The sequence below is a fragment of the Thermobia domestica genome, chromosome 13 (assembly GCF_964235325.1).
Source record: "Thermobia domestica chromosome 13, izTheDome1.hap1.1, whole genome shotgun sequence".
NCBI classification, from domain to species: domain Eukaryota; kingdom Metazoa; phylum Arthropoda; class Insecta; order Zygentoma; family Lepismatidae; genus Thermobia; species Thermobia domestica.
The window spans coordinates 141,431,384-141,443,533 of record NC_137466.1 but is presented as its reverse complement, the minus strand read 5'-3'; the positions used below and the strand labels follow the sequence as shown (position 1 = coordinate 141,443,533).

Below are 12,150 nucleotides of genomic sequence, written 5' to 3'. Positions count from 1 at the left end.
CATCTGCGTTTGTTCTTATCATCTGCGAAACTTCTAAAATATTGACAAGAGCTCTCCCCAGACCACAAACCTCCTCCCTTGTAGGCATAACGCCTATTTCAAAATAAACTAAATATGAAGCTGTTCAATTTAGGAGGGAGTAAAGTTGTGTTGTTTAAATACGTAATTTGAAACAAAAGATTACGATTTATCGATTCGTAATTGTGATTAATCTTAGCATCTCTCGTGCAGATTTATTACTTGTTAGTAGAAGATGGTGACTATAAGATTTTCCTTGTCTCTTTTCTGGACAAATGTATCAGTAGCACATCATAAAACAATCATATTAGCTTAGCGACCTTCAAATCCTTTGCTTATTTAACATAAAATTGAAATTATGCGTACACAAAGAAAATAATTGTCGATAGAATATTTAGCCAGTCTCCTAAAAAATACTAACCCAGACTTAACTCAGCGACATAAGCAGACCTAAACATACAAAATCCATGCATCAATGTCAACAAATAACTTAAACTTAATTTGCCTAGCAGAAGGTTGTCGTAACAAAATCTGAACATACATAAACCAAACTACTTCTTTTAAACTAACCTAACCAAATTCAAATCTAAGCTAAGCTAGCCGTGTCTAGGATAAACTAAACTTAATGGGCCGTAGGCCAGATAGTCCATGGTCAGTAGCTCCATAAGCATAGGAGGCCTCACGAGCAGAATTTATCACAGTGCAGATTTTTTCTTTCTTTCTGAGCACTCTGTAGAAAGAAGGCATTTTTAATTAATAATAATAATAATAATAATAATAATAATAATAATAATAATAATAACAAATAACTCTTTATTACTAACTTTGGTGCCCTTCTTCTAATATTGGCTCAAATTTACACATGAAGTATCCATCGGATTAATATTAAATCAGTTATTCTAAGAAAATAATAAATTGAGGCTACTAATATTTATATTGGTGAACTTCTGAGATTTCACATTGCTACATCAAAGCATTCTTCGTTGGGATACAATATAATGATTCGATATAATATTCGTAGTCCGTGGCTAACAAGAACTATTTTAATATTTCTCTTTTACATATGCCCACGAACATTGAGAGAGTACAATCAAAAACAAATTTATGTAAAACAGAAATATGTGTTTAAAAATTGTTGATATAAAAATCTTACATGTGCAATAATGATACAAATTCATTCATGGGTATTTTTTATATCTATATTGATAACAAAAGATTTAATTTAAAAATAAAAAAAGCAGCCACTACAAAGATCTAACTCAAAGTTTCTAACTTTTTTTTTTTTTGAATGATAAAAGTTTTCTTTCTGTCATGGCAGTCTTATAAATAATAATAATAATGCCATGGAGAGGGTATGCAACTTGTCAAAACCACTTACAAGTTAGCCTCGTAAAATTAAAAGAAATGAAACCATAAATTTTTACGTCCCACGGTTATGCCGGCTAAATTAAAGAAGACGGTGATGATGAGAAACGAATGAGATGGTGACATGAAGAAACAGGGAGGAAACGGAGAACCCCGAGAAAACCCAATCACATGGTGTTTGTCCACCACAAAGCTCACTTGGCGCGAGCTGGGATCGAACCAGGGGTCCAAAGCACTATAGAGGTGAACGCTCGAGCACTGGGCCACCGCAGTCTTCACTTAGTCTCGCAGTAAAAAACAGAGAATAAAATAAAAGTCTCATTTTTACCTTTTTCTAGTCACTGTTACCGTCTTCTGTCTATTGTATTTCTTAAGGAAGAAAATTCGCTGGCTTCTTACAATTCTTACAATTTGCTTCCTCCCGTGAAGTTCCAGAATAGGCTTCTTCCTGTGAACTTTGCTGGCTTGAGGTTCCGTTCCCAGGTGAAGTCCTTGGACTGCTAGAAACTACAGACTTTGGCTTCTAATTTCTTGATGAATCTCCTCATATGATAGCTCTTGAGACATCGTAAATTGCGTTTCTCTAATCCCGATTATGGTAATTTCTTTGGATGATGGGATCATATACTCCCGTACTCAAATTGTAATCGTCTTCTGCATTTTCACAACACTGTGCGCTGTCACTAATTAACAAAGTCTAGCACTGTGTTTTTTTTTTGTTTTTGTTCTATTTATTGCTTTGTTCGTCCCCATTAAAAAATTACATATTTAAATTAATAATAAAAATATATGTATATATTAGTTATCTTCATAACAAGCACTCCAAAAAATACAGAAACTACTTTTAGACACAGCAGGATACTGTACACTCTTTGAACACCTCCAGATGACACATAGTCACCCCTTCTAAATACTGTATTGTCCAAGTATTTCCCAGATGTATGTACAAAATGTGCAAAATGTAGATCATCATTTTGTTTTCGAACTGTTTGCCGAGAAGAAGTGTTTTAAATGTCATATTAGATAGAGTTTTTAGAGAATTAATACTTTTGGGCACGTGAAGCATACTTTATAAACCCTATTTCATCAATTTTCTCCTCAATACCTCTACCAAAAGTATTTCAATTGTGTTTTATTTTTTTACTGTGAGAGCAAAGAAAAATTTTACGTTAAACACAGGAATTTTCGATTCGTAACAGTAAATACTCCAGAGCAGTTCATGGCTACGATACTATTTTAGATTTAGGTTTTCTTGTTATTCTTGTTTTTGGGTGTTCTTGTTATTAGCTATTCTTCTCCATTCTTTAGAAAAATCTAACGTCGGTAGTATATGAAGAGTCCAGGGGAGAAAGGGAGGGTTTTTATTAAATTTTCAGGATACAATTTTTAAAGTTCAAAACATTTTATTTCCTAAACTAATCATGGAAAATGTTTCAAATTTGGTTTACAAGTTTGTTATTATATTGGAAACCAACTTACAAAATCATATGCTCAACGTATATTACTGTAAGTAAAAGAATACAAAAAAAAAAAAAAAAAAAAAAAACTGACATGAAATTGGTTTGTGCTGGTGAGAAAGGGGCCTACTGCAGCAAAACAATGGAAAAAAAGAAGCGATTGTTTTTCAAACAATAAACAATATTATTAAAAATAGATTGTTTTCTTCTTATGGCGTTTTTATTCTCCTTTCCCCCGCTAATTATTTTTTTATGGTTCCATATAGAAGGTTTGAGCATCTCGGATGCATAACACCTTCAAAGCTTACAGATCCTGTCATTTTTCCTTGGAGAGAGGCAACTTCCCTTTAAAATAAAGGAAAAGATCTTGTAAATCACACGAATAACTATCGTGTTGATCATAGCATACTATTCAAACTGTTCACAACCGATTAAACCTAGTACTTAAATCACTGGCGTCTCTGGCATGTAAAATTTATGGGGGGGGGGACATCAAAGAAAGTGATTTAAATGGTACTACAAAGCCCAACCTGTTTATTAACTTCGATTCTGTTTGTTACCTTTCTGCTTACCTTCACGGACTCCCTAAGGTATATCAAGAACTCAATTACAATCGTTTCACAGCCTGAATATTATATTCCAAATAAATATAATTATTATTATTTATATGATATTCTGTCGTTAGTAAATAAATTATATTAGAATAAAATATTGAATATTTTGTACTTCAAAATATTGGGGGGGGACGCGTCCCTTCGTTCCTCCCGCCAGAGACGTCCTAGACTTTAATGTACAACGAAAATTTTGAAAATGTACTTTTATCCCCGAATCAGTATCAAGTATGGAATAGTGGAACAAGGAGAACAAGTGGAGTACAAATGTTCATTAGCTTTGTTGACCTGATAGTCAACGTCATATAAAAGACTATCTGACATTGCTTACATGAAAATCTAAAGTTTGCCCCAAAAATGGACATACCCCCTTTTTCCACTGTAAGTCATGACGATTACCCCCTTCTTCCATTTTACAAGGATTTTCTAAACGGCTATAGCAGGCTAACCGTAAACCTTTTCTCCCCTTTTTGATATATTGAATGAAACTACTCAGTATGCTCTACAAGATGGCATAAAAATCTAAATTTCCCCCAAAAGTGGACATCCTCCCTTTTTCCCCTGGACTCTTCATATGTGTGTGTGTGTGTGTGTGTGTGTGTGTAGTAATATTGTAGTACTCCGATATGTTTTAGTTAAAAGCTGCAATACAACTAACTAACTATTTTTCAAAAAATTCCTATGACTACGATATACCTTTTCTTTATTTCGCTTCCGAATTTGAAAGCTTAACTTTGATTTGCTATTCAGTTATGAAATTTCTGATAGAGAAAAGAATTAATTATCGCGATGAATATGAATTTACATGTATATGTTTTACATTCTACGTTCATTTAATATAATTATTTTAGTCTTTTTTTCACTTTGTGAATATAGAAGATTAATTCTTACTGAAATATCAGCTGTATACATACAAGGTGGCCCAAAAGTGGGTATACACCCCTCCATTGAATAAGTATAACATTCTAGCTTATGGGTTTATTTGCTTCGACTGTTCCGAGATTAAGGTAAGAGTAAATGATTTTAAGAAAAAGTAATAAAGAAGCTAAGTAATAACATTAAGAAATGATATAAAATGCAATGAGCTGATCAGTGTGGTACTGTATACGTACGTTTGGGCCACCCTGTATGTATATGCACTAGAACAAGTACATAAATTATTCGACTTTTTTTTTTTTTTTTGCAACGACTTTTGGCCATTGTTTAACATGTCCAAAATTTTCCTGAAGTGATCAATCAGTGAACAAAAATGTCTAAAATCCATTGTAATGAAGCTATCTATAAATGTTCAAAATATACCTCAACTTCTGATGTGTCCAATGAGTATACGCATAGAAACGACTTGTACAGTCATGTCAAACATGATTATCGCATGTCTATAAATATGTAGCTGAAGGTATATAATTTGATAATGATTTCGTCCGGTAATCCTTACAATGTTAGTATGCGTATAATCGGCAAAGACATGTATGTGGCAAATTCCATGTCAAAAGAGCATTAAACACGAGCAATGAAACGAAAATAAAACTTTCATGTTCATTTAGCAATATTTTGTTTTACTCCTACTTTTCACACTTTTAATCCTTTTCTTATGAAATTTACCACAGAAATAATTTCTCGGTTATACACATAGTAACAATATTAAACGTACGGTACCCTGCAAAATCATTATTAAATTATATTCCCACAACAAGACAGTTATAGATATGCAACAACCATTTAAAGTACATGGGAATATTTTAAGTACTTTAACACTATTCAAAACTCGTTTTTGTACTTGTATACTCATTGGATACATCAGAAATTCAGGTATATTTTGAACACTCTTACGGCAGTTCTTATTAACAATTTTTAGTAGGAGGCATTCTAAACATTTTTTTATTCACTGGTGTTACACTTCAAGACTTTCTCAACATGTTAAACAATGATCAAAAATTCGTTTCTAGAAAATGTTCAAGTTAAGTTTCAACTATGATTTGTTTTTGCAGTGTAGGTACAGAGACATACATAAATAAGACATTGGTTACTTGAGTGATAAATTTATGTTATCAAGTAGTTTAAACCATTTTCTTTGAATATATTATTCATTTTACTTTCAGTTTTTTTCTTTGTCATTATTATTTATTTTTACTTCAGTTTCAGTGTCGATTCATTTTCTGTTATAGTTATTTTTCAAAACTATGAACTATATATAAAAAACGTAATAAATTATTTCTTCGGATAGCAACTGATTTTACATGATAAAGAAAAATAGTGTAAATGAATTAAATGTTCTTGAAGGAACTAGGTGTGCAAATATGCATTGAGTTAAGTACATATTCTTTAAACAATTTATTATACAGACTAGTAAATGATTCTGGGATTTGATTTTTAGCCTCAATAAAACAACCTTAAATGACAATTGTTTCTTTTATGTTACTTCATTAAATAATAATAATAATAATAATAATAATAATAATAATAATAATAATAATAATAATAATAATAATAATAATAATATAAATGTATCTACATAGCGCAACCAAATTAATAAACATGTTAGTTAGTAATTACAGAGCCAACACCCTCTTATAATAAGAGGGTGTTGACAGAGCTGTACTTTGCAAACACAACTTTTAGCAATTTAAATGTGTAATTGAATTATATTATTATTATTATTATTATTATTATTATTATTATTATTATTATTATTATTATTTACTATTTTGCAATAAGCAAAATTTCAAACGACTCAATTGTATTTTTTCTACACTTATATAGGTAAACCAGGACAACCTGAAAACCACGTGACAAAATGTTAAATCTATTCATTGCATGGGTAATCATCTTACTTCTTCTCGCAAGCCTATCCTGGAATAACTATTTTAAAAGGCATGGAATTCCACATCTTAGTCCTCTGCCGTTTCTTGGAAATGGTATAGGTATTGTGATCAAGAACATTTCTGTGGCAGAATACTTGCAACATGTGTATAACATGATGAAACCAGAACATCCATTACTTGGGTTTTACTTTGGTATGAAAGCTTCCATTTTGCTGAAAGATCTTGATCTAATTAAGCAAATTATGGTGAAGGACGCCGACTACTTTCCAGAAAGATCTTTCGATCCTGACGAAATTAACGACCCAATTCCAGCAAATTTGGTATTTTTCGCTAGAGGTGATAGATATAAAGTTGCAATTCGTCGATTTCGACCACTTTTCGCTCTGGCCAAAGTTAAAAATATGTTTCCTGCAATTAATGAAGGCTCACAAATTATGGTAAGAAAGATGGCTACTTTAGCTGATGAATCTCAACCTGTAAATCTTATGGATACGATTAACAAATTCTCAATTGATACGACTTTATTGGTCACCGCTAGCGATCGCTTTGACAGTTTTGACAACCCAGAAAACGAGATTCTTGTAAATATAAGAAGTCTTTGCGCCCGGTCATTTCGTCAGTACTGTGCCTTTGTGATGCTTGCTATGTACCCACGAGTTGCTAATTTTGTTGGACTAACTTTGGTGAAGAATAAATATATCAATTTCGCTAGGAAGACTATTGCTGGATTCTACTGGAGGCGACTGAAAAGTAAGATGCTTACAGGCGATATCCTAGACGCAATAATTGAGATGAAACGGAAAGAAGATCTTGAATTATATGGTCAAAGTGATGACGAACATATTAATGGCTATCATGAAACGAAGTTGAGCGGAAACAATTTGGCAAATATAACGTGTAAGTATATATAGCTCCTATTAATATACTACCTTAGATATAAGAAGGCTGTTTACAAGTGGAATGCAAATACTCATAAGAAATCATCCTTCATTTTATTATTTTCTGTCCGATCATGATCTTTAATAAACAGTGTTTGTTACGTTTTTATTATGCAAAGTAGATATTGATTTAGAGTTTCATACGTTAGGGACCACAGGTTTGCACACCCTATTCACATGACTACATAGCAAATCATGGCCATGCCAAGTTTGAATCAGATCGGTTGGGTTTGGTTTATGTCTTCTTTTTGTATTCGAAACTGGGCCCAAAATTTAATAGCCCGTAGCAAAGAATCGAACGCTTGCACACACATTTATATTGCAGGTCAAAGCTTACCATCAAGCCAAGTTTGTTATCAGTTGTATGATTTCGGATGTAACTTTTCGTTTTCACAAACATGACTTAAAATTTGACCACCCATAACTCGGGAATTAAAAGCTTGCAGAATAAAATATTTTACACCGTTATGTAGCGGATCAAAGTCTATCACCATGCCAAGTGTGAACTTAATCGGATGAATTCAGTTGAGCCCGTAGGAGTAAAATAACGGAACACATGCACACTTCCACAGTCCAGCCTAGATTAGGGATGGCCTTTTTCGAAAAATCTGTTTTTCGATTTTCGGAAATTTCCTTTTTTCGTTTTTTCGAAAAAATTTTCGTTTTTTGGTTTTCGAAAAAAAAATTGTTTTTCGAAAAATTTTTCGTTTCTCGTTTTTTCGAAAAATGTTTCGTTTTTCGTTTTCCGAAAAATTTTTGTTTTTCGTTTTTCGAAAAAAATTCGTTTTATGTTTTCGGAAAAATGTGGCCATCCCTAGCCTAGATAGGTGCAGCATGAGCTGATAGCTTTTAAATTTCCTTTCGTCTACATTTGCTTAGTAGTGCTTCTCCCGTTGTTTGATTACACGCCTCAAATTTTGTCCTCTAGATTTTAATTTTCTCAAGTTGTACACAATTTTATTCACTATATTTTTGCTGATTAAGACAAAATTGCTGGCTGATTTTGAGAACCGAAGGAAATACAAGTTCTGAAGAATGTATTTATTATGTATAAATTGTTAATCAGATTTTCGAAATGTAAGAATAATGTGCTAGTTTACGTTTAGCTTTCTTAGGAAGGGAGGAGACAGTATACAATATAATGAACATTCCTCGCACTTGTATCTATGAAGTACGTGATATTACAAAAATAAGATTCACATAATTATGTTCGAATGTGCCTAACGATAAGCCACAGAGAGCAGTATTTGCTACTGAAATTCTGGACAGGATTGATTATGACCATAATTTCCTATTGAAAGTTGTTTCCTCTGATGAGGCAACTTTTCACTTGTCTGGCTGTTAAAGGACACAATGTTAGGATATGGTGATCTGAGAATCCGCATGCGTACCTAAAAGATTCTAGAGACAGTCCTAAATTGAATGTTTGGTGTGCTTTAACACATAATGCAGTTATAGGCCCCTTCTTTTTCATAGACCAAACATAACAGCATGTTCTTAGACATGCTTCAACACTTTGCTGTTTCCCAGTTAGAACATTTGCTACCTCAAGTGACATTCCAATTGGATTTTACCCCGCCACATTGGAGCCTACAAGTGAGGGACTACCTTGATACTGAATTTCCTGGCCGTTGGATAGGCCGTGATGGAACTGTCAGGTGGCCTCCACGCTCTCCTGATGTCACCCCTGGACTTCTTCCTATGGGATTATGTGAAAGATCTTGTGTATTCTGGTGAAAAGGTGCGTAACCTTGATGAACTGAAGAACCGTATTAGGAATGCGATTGCTTCATTAACACCTCAGATGTTACAGAATACGTCTAGAGAGATTGAGTTCAAGCTAGATATTCTAAGAGTTACAAATGGAGCTCACATGAAGTTACACTGAGTTAGAATGACTTTTAAGTAAGACCAAATAAACTTTTGGAGTTCTACTTTAATGCATTTTTTTCTTCTGTATCTCTGACCATATTAAAACTATACACTTTTAAAAACCGTCAGTTCCATTCCGGACACCCTGTATTACATCAATATCAATTACGTTTCATTTATTCATTTATTTATTTTTAAATTGCTTCTATTTGCCTGATTCGATCATGAAACCATATGAACCAACTACATTTGGGTACATATTTATCTCCTAGTATATCACTGTTATTTCTTAGCAATTCAGACGATGTTCCTTCAAGATAATTTCAACAATTAATTTGGAAAAACGCTACAAATGATTGTCAAACACAAACAATCGTTACATCCAACTGAAAATGTCACTACTGATTTTGATTCAATAGGACCCTTATGACTGACATGCAAACTTTTGTGCTTTGATTCTGGAGAATTTTACTGGGAGCGCTTTTCTTTCATTTAATAGTTAAGAAGTGACAATTGCTGTATACACTTATAGAAATGCCTTGAAAATCACATAGTTAGATTCATAGCGAAATACACACCTGAAAACATGTCTCTCTAAAAGATGGGATACGAAAAGGGGTTAGCCCAGCAAGAAAAGCATAGGTACACCGTTTATCTAACATTGATAGGCTTAGATGGGCAGGAAATGTAAACAGAACAGAAGGAAATAAGATTACTTTCAAAAATTTTAACTGAAAATTGAAAAAACGATTTAGGAAGACCTAGGTGCAGATGAGATGGTAAGACAATATGAAGATGGATATCAAAGAAAAGAAATAGGAATACACAGTAGAGACTGAATCCACTTGGCTAAGGATAAAAATCATGGTGAACTTTTGTAAATGCGGCATTGAACCTTGGAGTTCCGCAGGCTATAAAGTTAGTTTTAAATCGCCATAGCAAAAATCATGGAGTAAAGGAAGATGAAAGATTTTTTCTTTTTTTTTTTCTTTTTTTTTAGTTGATAGAGAGCATGTATTATGTGACAGAGAGAAGACAGGAGTACTTTGCCTTATACAGTGAAAAATGGTTGTGTTAATTCAACTCAAATTTAACACAGGAAAGTGGTTCCAGCGTGACTACCACTATGCGGTATTAATTCAACACAGACACCGTTGTATTAGCGTTTAACACAGGTGGTGTGTTACGTTTTTAACACACAATCAATGTTGAGCGGTGTTAAATTCGGATCTGTGTTAGTATTTTCGGTGTTGATTCGAGACCATGTCAGGGTCGGTAGTGTGGGGAAAAGTGCGAGTGTTGCACGAACACGAAGTAAATAACACAGTGTGTAGTGTGTTAATTATTTTGTGTTAATATTACACTATGACAAGTATTAATATAACACAGTCCTTGTGTTATTTCAACATCATTTTCTTATTATTTCAACACACACATTCTGTGTCATAATTCAAATTCAAAGCCGTATAAGTAACACCGTTTTGGTGTTAATTCAACACTCCGTGTGTTAAAATTCAAGATTAGACCACCAGATTAACACCGTTTTTAGTGTTTGTTCGACTCCAGTTCTGTGTTACTACGACACCTATTTCGGTGTTGAAATAACTGCATGTGCAGTGTTGATAGAACTATATTTCTGTGTTGGAAAAACTTGTGGTGTGCATGCTTACGATTACCGAAGATTCAACTTTCAAAATAAGAATAGTAAACTACAGAACACTTCATTTAGAAAATCTTCATAGACTTTTTGTCGTCGTCTCCAACACTTATTCTGAAGTATTTCTTAATGGTCCGAACCACAACCTTCACCAACATCTTGTTCAAGAATGATAGGAAACTCTTACCTATATCCTTATAGTATGTTTGCCTCTTATTCGTGTTTCTACTGGTTTTCCGCCAGTTTTGAAACACAGTCCTCGATGTTAACTGGTGAGCTCTAGTGCAGTGTAGAAGTGACACAGTAATACGACGTTGTTTCTCGCTGTTGACATATTTCTTCAGAAACATTAGGTAAAACCATTGACAACTCATCGCGCGGTTGAAATTTTGTGAATACATGGATTTGTTTAAGTATTTCTTTCTACTGTGTTTGTCTGTAGCTTCAGTACATAAGCCTTTATAATTAGATGGCCAGCATATTTGACAATCACGCAGAAAACAACACCGAAGATTCTACAATTGTGTTAATTTAACACAGGGTGTGTGTCATTTCAACTACCAGCATTTGACACACAACTCCAAATGGAGAGTGAGTTGTTCTAACTACTTCTTTGTGTTAAATTTTAACACAATTGTGTTAACACATAGGCATGTCGTTGAAATAACAACGATTTTTTACTGTATAACTTCTCGTAAACCTTGGTTACATGACTATTCATATGTGGAATACCTTACCACGTAGAAGGTATTTCATGGATCGGGCTCATAACCGCCATAGAAGTAATCTGTGGTAGATCATAGACAGAGATAATATTTGACTCCCTAAAATGAACCCCCTATGAATGAGTGACAGATACATAAAATGGTAACAAAAACTGCCAGAATTTCGCAAATTTTCAAGCACTCGTCAGAATATCGCTATTGCTGAGAACAGTGCATGACATTTGTAACGAATTACATACAGTCTGTATACTTGAGGTATGCCCAAAAAAAGTCACTAACACTTTCGTACTAAATAATTATCCGAACTGAGTCATCACCTTTAGCTTTCGTAATACACAAGCTATTATGATGTTGGTGTCAATAGTATTTAATAAGACAGAATCAAAGTCGCGGCAACATTTCACTAATCATGTGAATAGTATACAAATAGTAAGTGTAGTTTCAATCCAGAGAACCTAGCAAATAACTAGCACCAAAGTTGGGAGTGATAACATGGGAACAAAGAATTAACATTTGGCAATCCAAAGATTTACGAGTAACCTGCTGACGGGCAATTTTCACCGCTTGATATAATTGTAAAATAAGCAGATTAGGCGAGAAACTGCTGTCATTGAAAACATTGTTTCCACAAGATCATTTGTAACACATACAAGAAATAAACAACATAACTTCTTCCTATAGTATC

General features: G+C 33.5%; 1 protein-coding gene across 1 annotated transcript in view; it reads left to right on the top strand.

Annotated features, from left to right (window-relative positions):
• Nucleotides 1-12,150, top strand: part of LOC145667788 (cytochrome P450 6j1-like) — a 49,473-nt gene that overhangs the window by 22,214 nt on the left and 15,109 nt on the right. Inside the window, exon 2 of the mRNA XM_081735226.1 lies at nt 6,212-7,170. Coding sequence (XP_081591352.1) covers nt 6,246-7,170 — 925 coding nt within the window. The 5' untranslated portion in view covers nt 6,212-6,245. The remainder of the gene's footprint in view (nt 1-6,211; nt 7,171-12,150) is intronic.